We start from the raw sequence: 15,582 nt of genomic DNA on the forward strand, positions 1-15,582 counted from the left end.
ACGTCCCTATTTGTTGCTTTCCCCATTCACACCTCAACCTGTAGTGTATTTTATTGAGGTTTTAATTGTACACTAATGCAGAGGCCAGCACTTTTTCCTCTGCTGCAAGTCTTTTAGGGTATTTCTACCAATTTTGGCCACGTAGAGTGCAAGTTTTTTGTATATTGTTTTCCAAATAGCGTAAGATCAATCAGACTGAATGAAGAGCATCAATGAACATTCATTTTTAAATCTTGCCATATTTCCTCAACTAGATTTAGGTCTGGGCTTTGACTGGGCCGATCTAACACATTTGATCCGTTGTAGATCTGTCCAAATGTTTACTGCTGTAGACCTGCTATAAGAGGCTTTTGAAGCCACTAATGCGTTTTCTTCCTCCATTTTTTCAACTGTTGCATAGCTTTGCTATCTCTGCTATGATGATGTTTCATAAGGAGGGTGGTGTTTGAGAGATGTTTCACCTGTAGATTTGTGCAGCTCCTTACAGGCTACAATGGGTCCTCTGATTAATGATCTTGTCTGGGTTGAGGGTTGAGGTAACGCAGCTCAGGGTGTTTGTTTTATAAACTTCACCTAACTTCATCCCTGACCTGTCTCTTGGTATCTGAGGCTTTCACAGAACAGCCGTATTTATACACAAATTAAATAACATCAAGTGAGATTCATATGCTCTATTGTGTCTTCTGAAAACAACGGATTTTATTTACGGGCAGCATATTGATGTGGGGTGTGTGGTGGGGAGATCGAAGTTTAAAGTTTGCTCTTTGAGCTCTTTTTTTTTATCAAATGTTTATTTTCATTGCATTGCACACTATGGCAATGTATGAGGATGCAGGTGGAGGGCAGACCAGCTGACTGGTGGGTAGGCGGAGGCAGGCAAACAATCGGGCTGGACTGGGGACTGCTGCTGTTTGACTCCGACAGACAGGCAACCTGAACGGACTGGACCTTGATGCGAGCCGCTGTTACCGAGCTCCAGGGAGCAACCAGCCTCTGGGAGTTTAGTCCAACCAGCTACACCCAACCTAACCTTGATTACAGCAACAGCGAACTGTTCTTTGTGCAGCCCTGGAGGTTATCAAATTAAATCAGAGCCCCGTAACCACTTTAATTAAGTGACATTTAATATGTCCATATTGCCGTTCACTCCTCCGATCGTGAAGAGGCTACTGGGCTGGAAGAAAGGAGAACAAAACGGACAGGAGGAGAAATGGTGCGAAAAGGCTGTCAAAAGTCTCGTAAAGAAGCTGAAGAGGACGGGACAGCTGGAGGAATTGGAAAAGGCCATCACAACACAGAATATCAACACAAAATGCTTAACCATACCCAGGTAAAATCAAAAGGGCGCAAACTGGTCCAAGTGGCTCAAACTAGCAACTATTACTGATGACAGCTAATGTTAGCCCACGGCTGTAGAGCTAGCCTGCTAGTTAGCGTGAGCTAGCACTAGCAGTTAATATTAAATCAGGTTTTATTTGATAGCGGTGCTTTAGCTGCTATTTTCTTTGTCCTATCAACTGCAAAGTGTATATAATGTTTAAAATGATTCCCCAGGTTGTTGTTACTATCTTTAGTTAACAAAATATCAATTATATTTACAGATAATTAGCCAACACAACAGCTCAGCTTCGTTCAACAAACATATAAAATTAAAACAATGAATAGTGGCATCAAACGTCTAATTTATTATTATAATTGTACTTTTTTGGTCAGAAGACTTTGGTAGTCCGTGTTACACAGACTCTTATGAGATATGACTTAATCCACAATTTATAGCAATTTAATGCATTTTCAAATATACTCTTCTGGGGCAGGAGTACTTCATGTTTCCCTAGTGTTTAAGCAATTAAAGCTGCTGAAGAGTGTGCAAATATGTTATGCGGTTAGCCCCAGTTCATCAACTGCTATATAAACATGTCCACAGTTCACATATCTGATAAAACACAGGGGTAGAAATCTGGCAGAGCAGAGCTCTGACTAACAGAGGATGTTTAGACTGGAGTGTTTGCACTCTGGGAAAGTTGTACTAGATGGAGGTTTGAGTTTGGGATTCCCCATAAGGCAAACTGATCTTTCTTGTATGATAGCTTGTCAGACAGTTGGTTGTTTCTTTAGTTGACTAAGTGATTAAAATGAGCCTTACAAATAAATAAATAAATAAATAAATAAATAAACAAACAAATAATTTGGCTATGTTTTAAGAGTTTTTAGTTAGCTCTTAAGTGTTTCAAGCAATTACTTTTCAAGTTTATGTTTGGCAACTTTCAGTACTGAATTGGTCGTGTTTCTTTTTAAGTACATTTGTATGTCCAACTGCAAGCAAACCTAGTAGCCCTCTTTGTTATTTTACTTATCAGGAATGACGTGGTGACCCACTTAACATAAAAATGTGTTGCCCCCCCCCATCCCCCTTGCTGCCAGTACAGGATGCTTTGTAGAAGTGGTTCTCAATCATAGTCCTTAGGACTCACTGACCTGCATGTGAGTTGTTCCCTGCTGACACACTTAAATGAATGTGTGGTTAACCGGCTTCTGCAGCATTTGATGATATGTTGAGGAGCTAATGCAGTCACTTTAATAATCTGTGCTGGAGCGCAGGTGCATCTAAAAATGAAGGACACTTGACCAGGATTGAGAACCCCTGCTATAGGATCTTAAAAAAATATGAGCTATTTGGAGGCTAATTCCATTGTGTAGCAATTCAGAAATAAACTCTGAAACCTACAACAGAATAATGTTTTTTCACTGGCACCTTGTAGTAACACAGAGGGTTGGTAATTTGCTAATAATTTGCCTCTCGTCAGAAACTTCCAGAACACGTAACGTGGCATTCCGGTTGTATATTCCAGGTCTTTAGATGGACGTCTGCAGGTCTCGCACAGAAAAGGTCTTCCTCATGTGATCTACTGTCGCCTGTGGCGCTGGCCGGACCTGCAGTCTCATCATGAGCTGAGGGCTGTAGATCACTGTGAATTTGCCTTTCACACCAAGAAGGATGAAGTGTGCGTCAACCCCTACCACTACCAGAGGATAGAGACGCCAAGTGAGTGTAATGATTGCTATGCTGCACAGTTTTCTGAACTCACGTAGCAAACTGTGAATGGAATTAAAGTGATCTTTTGCACTTTTCCAGTTTTGCCGCCTGTTCTAGTCCCGCGCCACACAGATATACCTGCTGAGTTTCCACCACTGGATGACTACAGCCCATCAATACCTGAAAATACCAATTTCCCTTCTGGCATTGAGCCTCAGAGCAACTATATTCCTGGTGAGAGACATTGTGCTTCAAAGTTTAAACTGTGAAGTTCCTTTCTATCAAAAAAATTTAACTTGTTTACTGGTGTATGACAAAGTGTTATAGTTTCTGGTCCATAGGCATAAAAAACATTTCGTCCTTTGAAAGTGTGATGCTTACAGGTTTTTAATGTTAGATGTGTTGTATTTTGCAGAAACTCCCCCTCCAGGGTATCTGAGTGAGGATGGTGAGACAAATGATCACCAACTCAACCGCAGCATGGACACAAGTGAGCCCCATAACTACATGCACTACCAGAGCCTTCATTTTCTATAAACCTCTCATCATGGTCATGATCCAACCCTGCGCTCTGTTTCAGGTTTGCCCAGCCTTTCACCCAACCCTGTTTCACCCACAAACAATAATTCTGGTGAGAAAAATCTTTTGGTTTTTCGTATTGAGAATTTTAACACCATTATGGATTTTAGAGTTTATGCTTTGTAAGTATTTTATGCCTTATCTCTAACCTCTTTCTCATCATCAACACCTTCAAATTAAGAGTTGCCTCTAATCTTATGCTTCGGGTTTTTTTATTTTTTATTTTCCATAATTAGCCGATTATTTTTATTTTTTTTTATCATTGCCTTTTGTTTTTATGTTGCATTAAAGCATTATTACTGACAAGTCCTCATATATAAAGACTGCATGATTGATTAATTGCTAGCTTATACCACAATTATTGAACTTTACTGGCCAGAGCTTTTTGTAAAATGAATCAAACATGATTGCTGTTTACTTTGCAGTTTGGTTTTAGGATAATGTTCATTATTTCTAATAAATAGGTAGATTTTTAATTTTTTTAAATGTAAGAAAGACATTAAAAAAATTCTTTCTACCTTTATTATAACATCACTTGTTGCTATAATAAATGTTGCTTTAAAGCTTTTTAAGTAGATTTAATATTCAGTAATCTTGAATATTTTCAAATATTTGATTTACATTTAGTCAATTGACTTGAGCGTATACTTGACAACTTGGTAGTATTCTCTTCATCTTAACTGGAATTGTGCCATTAATGTAATTATTATGACAATGTATCAGTTAAAGGAATGTATTTTCTCTACTTTGTGTTGGTCTCTCACTTAGAATTCCAATTAAATGAAAGTTTGTCAGTGTAATGTGACAAAATGTATGTAAAAAATAAAGATAAGGGGTATTAATGCTTTTGCAAGGCACTTGAAATACTTGTGCTCTGCAGATAGAGCATGACCACATCATGTTTTATTGCAACAGTGTTCCCTGCTTAGAATAGAAAGGTTTTAATTTGCCTTTTATAACTTTTTTTTCTTTTTTTTTTGATTGTGGACATTGCAACTCACCAGCATGGTGAGCAGAATAATGTTATTTCTTAGTTCTGCTTTTATTCGTACTGGTCCATAAGTATAAGATTATTATGTACATTGAGTCAGTTGAGCTTGCGTCTGCTCATGTCTGTCATTTTTCCACTAATCCAGACCCACAGCCTGTGACGTACTGTGAATCAGCCTTCTGGTGCTCCATCTCTTACTATGAGCTGAACCAGCGTGTTGGGGAGACCTTCCATGCATCCCAGCCTTCCCTCACAGTAGATGGATTCACTGACCCCTCGAATTCTGAACGCTTCTGTCTGGGCCTGCTGTCCAACGTCAACCGGAACTCAGCCGTAGAGCTCACTCGCAGACACATAGGTGCATACTTTATTTTTTATTTTTTTATTTTTTCAGCCAGTCTTTTCATATTTATGCTTTGAGAAATCTGTAGGTTACAGGTTGTTTGCTTGGCTGCAATCATTTCTGTTCCTTTTCCAGGACGTGGCGTGAGGTTATATTATATTGGGGGAGAAGTGTTTGCAGAGTGTCTTAGTGACAGTGCCATCTTTGTTCAAAGTCCTAACTGCAACCAGCGATATGGGTGGCATCCTGCCACAGTGTGCAAAATACCTCCAGGTCAGTGTGAAACTAATGCTTATAACGGCGAAACTAATCCGAGGTGAAATCCAGCGTCCTCCACACTTAGGAAAACTGCTGACAAAGATCTGTTGTGCTGAAGTAGCATAATCTTTGATTGGAGTTTTTTTGAAAAATCCTTCCTTTAATGAGAGTAAATGTCATCTGTTGAGAAAGTTTTCTAAAGTCAGTACTCCTAAACTTGTTTTATACACTACGTTTTAAGATTATCAATGCAAACTTTTAATTAGCAAGTTATAACCTGAGCTGTAAAGTTCTATCAAAACGACACTTATTTGATCTATGCACTGTTAAGTTTAAATATATTTTTGCCAGGATGCAACCTGAAGATTTTTAACAACCAAGAATTTGCTGCCCTCCTGGCTCAGTCGGTCAATCAGGGCTTCGAGGCTGTTTACCAGCTCACCAGGATGTGCACCATTCGCATGAGCTTTGTCAAGGGCTGGGGAGCTGAGTATAGGTAAGCATGGCTGTTTACCGTTGATATTGTAGTTCCAACTGCCTAATACTTAATTTAATGTTTTTTTATAGATACACAGTGAGATATTTGGTAATGATTTTGATGGTCAGAAATACAAAGACATATTTAGGATGCAGTGAGTTTGACAGGGAAATATGGACAAGTTAGTTGCAGAAATGACGTTGTCCTCCTCTTTTCAGAGCACATACCCTAACATTCTTTATACAAATACTTAGATGATTTGTAAATCAGTGATGCAGGAGACATTATAACCCAGTTGTCGGATTGTTCTTTTTTGGTACTCTAAGTATAATATAAAAAAAATGAACATTACATGACAAGGAAAAAATGTAATGCAAAAACATTAGAGGGGGTAATTTCGACTACTAGCAGAGCCATTGGCTCTTCAGGGTGTGGAGTCACTGTTTTTTGTATTTGGGGAAGTATTAGGGGAAGTAATGTATGCGGTGGTGTGGTGGACATATTTCCAAATCCTTCTGCAGCAGGGATTTCCACTTGACCATTGATTTGTGCGTGTTGTGTTTCTGCCACCAAACACCACAGAGAAAAGCATCTCCGGTAAAGACTTGAGTGACTTCAGGAATAGCCTGCAAAGTTGCCTTTAATGTTTGTGTTAATTCATTTAAAGCTACTGAATAAAGGTATGTATTTAAATGCAACACATTTAAATGACCATGACCTGTTTCTCAAGAATTTTTCATATTTAGCACAGTGATACAGCATAGGCAAGCCCATTTCTAATAACAGTCTAACAGTCGGTGCATCTCTATTCCACAGACGTCAGACAGTGACCAGCACCCCCTGCTGGATAGAGCTGCACCTTAACGGTCCTTTACAATGGCTGGACAAGGTCCTCACCCAGATGGGCTCTCCAAGCATCCACTGCTCCAGTGTCTCTTAGGAAAACTAGTCCCAGATATGCAACTGAGTGCAAGCCGCATAGGAAAAGTCAAGGTTTTGTCTGTGATGAAACAAGAAGCATCATTCATTTCATCCAGGGGGACTTCACGTAATCAGAATATCAATGAAAATGTAATTTTCAATAAGTAAATCTAAGACCTTTACAAGTACACTACAGGCAGAGTGATAGATATACAGTATGTCTGTCGTTTCTGGTGAATACGATTCAAGGCAAATGAAAACACAAGATTCAGTTTCCTGGAATATTAGTCTTGCATAAAACTTCTAAAAATTATTTTTAAAGCAGAAATGTTGGCCTTCTGAAAATAAATTCCATATGTCGTACGTTATATGCACTCGGTACAAGCTGATTTTGGATTATTTACTGCATCGATGTATGCTCATGGTCAAGAACGCCCAGGTTGCTTCAGGGTGTGTCTGATCAGTACTTTGTAGCTTCTCTATGGAGTTTAGATCTGTTAAGTTTGCCATCCTGTCAGGCATTGGAAAACTATTGCCAATAAAGCAATTATTGGCAGTATGGGGAGGTGTGGAATCAGCATCTCCATAAAGCTTGTAAGCAGAGCAAAGCATTAGCTTTTCTGAAGCCTCCTGGTAGATGCCTTCACTGATGTTGGACTTGTTAAAACACAGAGAACCGACAGCAGTAAACGACATTGCACCTCTTTGTGGCTGACCCTCCTAGTGGAGGAAGTTGTACTGGTGTCTTCAGCTAACAACTTTTTCCATGATTATGGAGGTCTAACATAATATTCTTGCTAAAAGAAAACATGTCTTAGTCAAATATTCTTAGAAACTGAATTTCGGAGGCGTTTCATTTGTAATACTCGACTATTTAAATGAACAGAAATAAATGCCTTGCAAAGATCACTCTTTAAAACACTGTATGAATGAAATTACTTACAGCAGGGCTTGAATGATATTCTAATTCTAGATGCACCTGTATCTGAAAGGCCTCTCTCCTGTGCAAAAGAGATTGAAATTGTATGAATGAAGCATACAATGCTTATTCTTTACAGACATTTAAAATTTGTGTTCCCCAAGTGTACATCATGATGCAGGTTAAGCTTGGCCAATTTAAAAAAAAAATTTTCAGTGACTTAATCAAGATTAATTGTGTTCATTATTTCTGAGACTCAATCTCACACACTTAGCAGAGAGGGGAATTAAATAATACATGAAGTAACTTGAAAAGTATTCCGTTGCGTTTTCATATAATCTGTAATTTAAGTACACACTACTTCCCAAGTAGGGATTTATTTATATAAATTATCTAATTTATGATTCAATTGGTATTTTGTCTACACTAAGAAAAAACAAAGCACTATTGTTTCTGTAAAAATAATTTAAAAAAATGTATGAACTATTTTCTTCTCTGAAAGAGACAAAAGTTATTTTTGCATATTGTCTGGCATGGGAATCTATTTTTATCATTTCCTAAATATGACTGTAAATAAGTGACTAGAGCTCGTAATTTCATGTCGGCGAAAAGCTTGAATTAGTGAACCCGATGGACCTTTGCTGCAGGGCTGACTGATGAGACTTTAATAACCCCAAACTTGAGTTGCATAAAGTGTGCTTCTAACCTGCGTGAGCTGGTTGTGCATGTCTGGAACAGATTTCTGTATCAAACCTTATTTATTTCTCAATAGAGGCACGTTGCAGACCGTATTTGTCTTTGTAGGTGTCTACACTCTGTAACTGAGTGTAGACACCATGTGGCTGTGGGGTGAAAACAAGAAATGCTACTTTTATTTCTTTTACCACCAGGTAACGTTTTGTGATTCACTGTCCTTGTGAGTAAATTATGTACTTCCAGTTTACTGTTCCACCACTTTAACATTGTAATGATTGCTTGTCCCAAAAACACTGTATATCACATGTACAATGTTATAATATAAGGCATGTGTCTTTGATTACTGTCTCTGATGCAATATTTGTCCTGCACTTACAGTACATAGAGCTATGTTACCATGTGATCTATAACGCCAACATGGTAGTTGCCTAAACTGTGTACTATAGTGCATTATGTCGTTTGTAGACTTCTGTGTTCTCTTTATTTTTGGAGTGGCTTTTCTGGGCCGAGTCTTACATACATGTAGCCTTTTTGCCTTCGGTTAAATGACTGAAACAAATCGTTCTAAATGTGAAATTTTATTAAAACGCAACAGACAAGTTTTCTCAGTGTTTTCTCAAATCGTTATGAATCCAAACCTATTTCCTGATAACATCTGCTACCATTGTGGAGTTTAAAGAGTAGACAAAGTCAACCTTCAATTGTGCTTAACTCTACAGGGTGGAGTAGTTTTCTAATTTTGTTTTATGGCACACTGGCTGACAAGTGATTTCAGCAAGTCTGTGGTATGGTCCCTACTAGCTTAAATAATTCAACTCATGATTGGATGCAGGTGGTCATTTTGCAGCAATTTCCCATCTTTTGGAGCTTTTAACAGGTTTTAGTTCCATCCATTTTTCTATCAGCGCAGGCAGGTTCTATGTCCCTGCAGGATGTATGGCAACCCATGATGTTGCTGCCACTGTGAAACCTGTAGCAGCAAGGTTTCACAGTGAAACCTTGCTGCCACAGACCATCAGAACGATGGTTCTGATGGTTCACCATCAGAACCATCGTTCTGATGGTGTTATCAGAATGATGTGCACTCTTAATTTTTCACCACACATAGCATTTACAATGTACAACTAAAAGTAGAGATATGATCTCACCTAACCAGTGTCCTTTCACCCACATTGGTTGTGGCACACAGGAACACTTAAATTTCTCTTGCCACTCTCTCATGAAAACCAGATTTGTGGACTGCATTAGTATCCCACACCTGAGCTGTGTCCTATCCACTGACCATGTTACTTCATTTCTAATCCTGTCTCCTGTGTTTATTGCTCTACATTGTTCTCTTTTTTAAAATACTCTGAATTACTAATAAGATGACTTAAGGCAACTGGGTGTGGTATATTTAGAGGCGTCAAAGCAACATGGATTGACTTAAAAAATATAGTTTTTTTTTTTTTTTCCAGATTTTTATTTGCAAAAACGGAAAAAAAACCCCCATAATTTTAATAATTATGTGCTATTTTATGTTGGTCTGTCACATGAAAGCTCAGTAAATTAATTGGATTGTGGTTGTGACAATGTGGAAAGGTTCAGGGGATGTGATTACTTTTGCAAGACATCATATGCTGAACAGCAGAAATACCAATACTGCACTTCATTTCAACTACTCACTTTATTTGCTGAAAAGTCTCTCAGTTTCTGCACATCTTATTTGGTTCAACCAAATTGCAGTACGCACCTTTGAAAACTAGTGTTCACAAATACATTAAAGTCACAATGAAACTGAAAAAAAAAAAAGTTTTTATGTTGATTTATGAGAACGTGCATTAAGTCTCTTACGTGGATAAGGCACATATGTAACAAAAATACATGTTGATATTACCTACAAACAAATTACGGATCAGATGTCCCACGTTATTTATTTATTTTTTACCTCCATACCAACCACATATTCAGGATCACACAGGGCTAAAGCACATTAAAAAACCCAGGGGGAGAAGGTTAAAGACCGGCGCCACTCATGGCTTACCCTCTAATTAGTATTTCTGCATACATCATTTGCATCCTAAAAATCTCATACAACTATTCTTACAGTGCCATCTGTAAGCAAATCCACCTTCCAAGTATGACCAGGACGTCCACATCGACACCCATGTGGGTTCCAGGAAAAATGGTGCGATCAGAGGAATGAAGACAGAGTCACTGATATCTGATTCTAGCTGTCTTCACCTGAAGACAATCCATCTATTTCATCTTCTTCCCCACCGATGGCCATCCAAAAGGCTTTTGCCACCTGGAAAACAGAAGAGAAACAAAACAGTTTTCAGATGTGCGTTTCTGAACGGAGCCTTTATTCTTGTGAACTGATCCAACATAATTTTCCACTGGAGTACAACGTGCAGTGCCTCGCACAGTATTCATCCCACTTCTATGGGGGGTTATGAATACATTTTTGAGGTTCTGCAGCCTTAACTGTTGTTCAAGCAAAAAGGCGATATAATGACTAACCTTTTCAGCATGAACTTTTCTTTGCTCATGTGGTAACGATGAAGCTTTATCTACATGGTGAAATTGAACAAACGCACTTAAGTTTATGTATGAAAAAAGTTTACAAAGTATAAACATATTTAACTTCCACACCAAGCAACAACAGAATAAAAGAGTAACTTTTTTATTTGAACTTGCTTTAAATACCCCAATTACCTTTCATCTCTTTTAATTTAGTGAAAAGCCGCTCAAAATTGTCTGCATCTGCATCCCCAGCAGTAAGATTGGCGAGTTCCTGTATGTCTAAATCAGTCATTGCATCTGCAAGGACCAAAATCATGTTCAGTCTGTGTAATAACATGGACAATAAATTCATAAATTAGCCAAATAAATGTTTAAAATAATGTTACTTGCCTACAACTGATCCCTCTTGTGTATCTGAGTTTGCACTGTTGTCTGTGTGGTTGGCCTCCTCATTGGTGTGTGTGCCCTCTGCTGGCAAGCTGGAGGACTGTCCCAACAAAAGGCAATGTAATAAATATGGCCTTTTATAAATCTGCAATTTATGTCAACAGAAATGTCATCTAACCGGTGGATCTTGGCTGTGGCGTGGGTTGTTATGCCTGGAAGCAACCAAACTACTCAATAGGCCAAAACCTTGATTGTGCCCTGTTAGACAAAGATGCAAAGAGTCATATATGCTACATACACAAACGATGACATATAGGGTTATGTTCTATCAAACGAAACCAATTTGATATTAATTTACCATCCTTCATCTCCACACTGGACCACACGTTAGCATTAAGTGCCTGGATAATCCTCTTTACTCCTGTGGACTCTGGAAAGTCATCTGAAATGTGCAAAAGTGATGAGGAAAAGTGAATCAGATGAAGACTTGGTCATGGAAATGTACTTTTCTCTTTCATGCAGAACTCACCATCCTCATCTGGTAGCTCCTGTGGATTGAGCTCCACAAGCTCAAATGCGTGAGACAAACACCACTGTTGTGCTTCATGCCGAGTGACACCTAAAGCATGAATTAAATTTAATTTGCTTGCTGAGGCAGTATCAAGTGTATGTGCGTAATTATTCATCCTGCATTCTAACCGACTACGTTAACTAACCGTCTTCACAGACTCTGTCGCACACAAGAATAAGCACCTCTGGGCTGAGATCTTCCACCACAGGAATCCAGGGATTTAGCTTTTCCAGCCCATCCTTCTGCAAACATGCAACATGCATCATAGAAACAGCAAACTAAAACAGATTTGCAAATCAAAAGCACATATTGTTCTTAAGGTCACATACCACTCTGCTGTCAAAGTAAGCAATGAAAGCCTGCATGGACTGGGCAATCTCTGCAGACATTTTATACGTGCTTGGTACAACACACAACTGCACATCCGCCGTATAATATTTGTTATTGATAGTCCAAGGATACCAAACAACAGTTTCCTCTCGTTTAGTTGGCTGAGGCAAAGTCGTTGAATTGAGTATTTCTGAGAAGAAAAAAAATAAAATAAAATAAAAAAAATCACAAAAAGACAACATTAAGCTAAGGTGATATATATATATATATATATATATATATATATGTATATATTTTTAACTCAAGCTCAAATATTAAGTAAAATATCATTTTTTTACAAAATCAGACAAGGGCAACCTGAATAAATAAAAAATGCTAGTTTTAAATAACAGCTTCACTTGTTAAGGGAGAAAAAAAAGATATCCAAAGCCAACTGGTCTTATGTGAAAAGTAACTGTCCTCTAAACCTACTAAATACCTGAGCCAACTCTGGTGCTAACAACTGTTATCTAGAGTTAATTGGTGATACGTTTTTTAAGTGTTTGTGAAGAAATTTTAGCCCATTCTTCTTAGCATGTGTGTTACAATTGGGTCACATTGGAGGGCTTTGGAGCATGAACATAATCGAGAGCAAATTTCATGGATCCATCCAGGTACTGAAGAAGCAATGCAACCCCAGTTCAACATAATAATAACAAAATATTACTACTATGTTAGACTGTTGCAATGATGCTCTTTTTTTTTTTTTAATGCCATGTTAATTTTATGCTAGGTGTAACGGGACACACCCCTTCTTTTCTGTCAACACAATACTATCCTCAAATTCTTGATCACAAACATGTGGGACAAAGGCAACAAAGTGCTTTCGTTGCTTTTCTGGATTAATTTGTGAACTCCTGGATGAGACTTTGATGCACTCTAAGTAATTTTGGGAGGACAGTCATTCCTGCAAGAAAGGAAGAGCTGTTCTATGTTTCCTACATGTATGGATAATGGCTCTCTTTGTGGTTTGCTGGAGCCCCTAAAAGCCTTAGTAATGGCTTTTCGATTCTTTCCAGTCTGACAGGTGTTCATGACTGTGTCTCGTGTTTTCTTTAGTTAATTGTAATAATTCATAACATAACAAGTGGCGTTTCTTTCTGCTATAGAGCCGTGTTGATCTGGATTTTTTTCCTTATGAATTTATAATTTGAAAAGTACATTTTGGTTTTAACCCAGAATCTGTTTATCAACGCTCAGGTCAGGTGCTCTGCTCAGTTAGCATTGTTTAACATTAGCTTTCCTGCTAAATCAGACTGGCTGTGCCCCGAAAACTTACGTTTTATCAGCTCTTCTTCTTTAAATTCACTGTCAGTGCTAGTGACAAGCACACATGGCAGAATCATCTCAGTGTTTTCTTCTGGCGATGACATTTCTCGAATATTTAAAGATCGCTTTTAAGGTGCTAGCTTGAGATGTAGCTAACTTCTATAACCTTTGAACTCCGTGTTCCGCCGTAAGTCACTTCCGGTTTCTTAAAAATAAGAATAACGTCAATAAAAGCCTATTTATTAATTTACTGTGCAGTTTCTTGGATTGATATTTAATAATAATAGTAATAATAATGCTGATATTTATATTAAGGAGAAATAGTCTAAGATTAAATTCCTATGTTGAAAAATAATGGGAAATCTTAGCCCTGTAAATTTTCTTGTAGGGCAAGACCGTGTAATTAATTAGTTCACTTATTTAATTATGTCTACGCACATTGTTAGCGTACCGTTGAGAAAACAACATAATTAGTTTGCAAGACCTACAGAATATTAGCAAATTTGGTGTAAGAGCAGGCACCTGAGAGACTTGCTCCGGAAAATGTTAAACCCGCTCTAAAAAAAATATTGTTGCCATGGTTACGAGTAATGTTTCAAGAGTTTTGATTGCTAACTAGCATACTGTCTCCGGTTAAAGTTACTAGACCACGCATACATAATGGCTGACATACCCAAACACGAAGATAAATTTGAAGACGTTTTAGTTCAGGTAATGTTTCAGTTTTATTGGCTGTGTATTAGATTCCATTATATAATTTAGTCTACACCGACTTGTCAGACTTAGGTATGTTTGTATTTGCAGGTTCAACATGATTTAAGCCAACTTAAGTACAATATTGAAAAAATCAATGTGGACGAAAAGAGCGCAACTCTGGATATCAAAGTACTGGACAATGCCATTAGTAGGACCCAAAGTAGCATCAGGGTGAGAAAGTTTTATGCTAAGGACAATGTTTACATTTAATAGAAGTCAAATGAACTGATTACAAACAGATAATGGCTTTTACTTCTAACACACAGAGACACGCAGAGGATTATTTGAAAAGTGTAAATAAGCAGCAGCTGGTTCTTCCAACCATTGAAGACATAGAAAAACAGACCTTAAAGATTTATAAATGGTAAGTGAATTAAAGCTAAGCTTGTTGTATAGGGGATATATTTTTAAGAATATTTTATGGATGTTAAGAGTTTGCATAACTGTTATCCTGAAATAATGACTTTGTACAGGAAACCCTCTCTTGAAAGTCTCCCTGATGTGTATTCACAAAGAAAGACATTTGGCGCAGTATTCCCTGATAGAAAGGTACATTCTCCCACTAGTTTTCACTCATACTTTCTAAAAGCTAAGAAACTGTTCCTGTTAGCGCTGTTACCTGGCACCAAGAAGATCTTGGGTTCAAACCAAGGCCAGTCCTTGGAGTAGAATTAGCAATTTATCCCGGGGCTTATTCGGGTCCTTTCCTAGCATACTTCCTTCCACAGTCTAAAAACATGAATGTAAGACAAATGGTCATTTCCTGTAAGTGTCTCGGTGTGGGACATGGGCTGAAAACCTGTTCAAGGTGCACCCTAAGTCATACCCATGAGTCTACAAGAATTTAACAAATAGTGGACATAGATGGATAGAAATAAACAGTTCAGACACTTAAGCATTTTTTGTTAAGGTTTTATTTTCACCATCTTTTTTAATTTTTTTTTTTTTACAAAATTTAAATGTTAATATAGAAACAGAAACCATAAAAAAATAATTAAGAAATAGCACCTATCTAATGACTGGTATCATTAGTAAAATAATAACTGCCTTGGAGAGAACAGCATTTGTTATTCAGTTTTACCAACTAAAGTGACTGCAGACATAACGAAACAAAATATGAAATAACCCAAATTATAAATCAAATGGTTGTAAATCTTAAGTACTTCTGTAAATACAAAAGATAAATGTCATGCAGTCTTAAAACCAAATAGGCAGCAAGGAAAGAAGACATACGTTTAGTGACTAAAGTAAATTCTTGAGTCTACCAAACCTTAAATGGAAACTGGTTTCTATGTTCTGGTTTTTATGCCTTACTGCTCTCTGCCCGTGGGGAGGGAGGTGACAGTCCATATGCAGGGTGAGTGGGACTCTTGATGATTCTTGATGAAAGATTTTTATCTCTCACAACAGCTGCCCCTTCTTCCTGTCAGTGTCAGAGGTGTTCCTGTAATGTGTTCTGTAAGACAGTGTTTTTCAACCACTGTTCCGCGGCACACTAGTGTGCCG

At 37.9% G+C, this 15,582-nt stretch overlaps 3 protein-coding genes and 1 long non-coding RNA gene across 6 annotated transcripts in view; 2 read left to right on the top strand and 2 right to left on the bottom strand.

Moving 5' to 3' along the window:
* The first annotated feature begins 794 nt into the window (after positions 1-794).
* On the top strand, positions 795-8,820 carry smad3b (SMAD family member 3b). Its single transcript, XM_015057185.1, has 9 exons — positions 795-1,330; positions 2,850-3,043; positions 3,134-3,268; positions 3,450-3,524; positions 3,615-3,665; positions 4,750-4,962; positions 5,083-5,220; positions 5,557-5,701; positions 6,500-8,820. Exons 1-9 carry the CDS (start codon positions 1,128-1,130, stop codon positions 6,621-6,623), a joined length of 1,278 nt encoding a protein of 425 aa, XP_014912671.1. The 5' UTR covers positions 795-1,127; the 3' UTR covers positions 6,624-8,820.
* A 1,046-nt stretch (positions 8,821-9,866) lies between these two features.
* aagab (alpha and gamma adaptin binding protein) lies at positions 9,867-13,517 on the bottom strand. Its single transcript, XM_015057193.1, has 10 exons — positions 13,331-13,517; positions 12,012-12,202; positions 11,828-11,924; positions 11,641-11,730; positions 11,470-11,553; positions 11,290-11,369; positions 11,115-11,211; positions 10,917-11,021; positions 10,722-10,771; positions 9,867-10,506 (listed from the first exon to the last, which is right to left on the bottom strand). Exons 1-10 carry the CDS (start codon positions 13,422-13,424, stop codon positions 10,429-10,431), a joined length of 966 nt encoding a protein of 321 aa, XP_014912679.1. The 5' UTR covers positions 13,425-13,517; the 3' UTR covers positions 9,867-10,428.
* A 244-nt stretch (positions 13,518-13,761) lies between these two features.
* The window catches only part of iqch (IQ motif containing H), a 37,543-nt gene continuing 35,722 nt past the window's right edge, over positions 13,762-15,582 (top strand). The window contains exons 1-4 of one of the 3 annotated variants that reach the window (XM_015057188.1): positions 13,762-14,031; positions 14,125-14,247; positions 14,343-14,440; positions 14,550-14,625. In XM_015057188.1, coding sequence (XP_014912674.1) covers positions 13,981-14,031; positions 14,125-14,247; positions 14,343-14,440; positions 14,550-14,625 — 348 coding nt within the window. In that variant the 5' untranslated portion in view covers positions 13,762-13,980. The remainder of the gene's footprint in view (positions 14,032-14,124; positions 14,248-14,342; positions 14,441-14,549; positions 14,626-15,582) is intronic. The other 2 variants (XM_015057187.1, XM_015057186.1) reach the window with 2 other exon arrangements.
* Positions 15,459-15,582, bottom strand: part of LOC106962647 (uncharacterized) — a 19,772-nt gene continuing 19,648 nt past the window's right edge. Inside the window, exon 3 of the long non-coding RNA XR_001428023.1 lies at positions 15,459-15,532. This is a non-coding gene — a long non-coding RNA (uncharacterized LOC106962647). The remainder of the gene's footprint in view (positions 15,533-15,582) is intronic.

The sequence above is a fragment of the Poecilia latipinna genome, unplaced genomic scaffold (assembly GCF_001443285.1).
Source record: "Poecilia latipinna isolate Pla-1442-1.1 unplaced genomic scaffold, P_latipinna-1.0 Scaffold1442, whole genome shotgun sequence".
Classification (NCBI taxonomy): Eukaryota; Metazoa; Chordata; class Actinopteri; order Cyprinodontiformes; family Poeciliidae; genus Poecilia; species Poecilia latipinna.

Bases quoted from the DNA above. Each gene is read 5' to 3' on its own strand.
- aagab (XM_015057193.1), bottom strand. From the start codon at position 13,424: ATGTCATCGCCAGAAGAAAACACTGAGATGATTCTGCCATGTGTGCTT. The intron at 11,554-11,640 runs GTGAGTTCTGCA...TGCACATTTCAG, and splicing joins GGAGCTACCAGATGAGGATG to ATGACTTTCCAGAGTCCACA. The intron at 11,212-11,289 runs GTTAGATGACAT...TTGTTGGGACAG, and splicing joins GCCACAGCCAAGATCCACCG to TCCTCCAGCTTGCCAGCAGA.
- smad3b (XM_015057185.1), top strand. From the start codon at position 1,128: ATGTCCATATTGCCGTTCACTCCTCCGATCGTGAAGAGGCTACTGGGC. The intron at 3,269-3,449 runs GTGAGAGACATT...TGTATTTTGCAG, and splicing joins TCAGAGCAACTATATTCCTG to AAACTCCCCCTCCAGGGTAT. The intron at 3,525-3,614 runs GTGAGCCCCATA...GCTCTGTTTCAG, and splicing joins CAACCGCAGCATGGACACAA to GTTTGCCCAGCCTTTCACCC.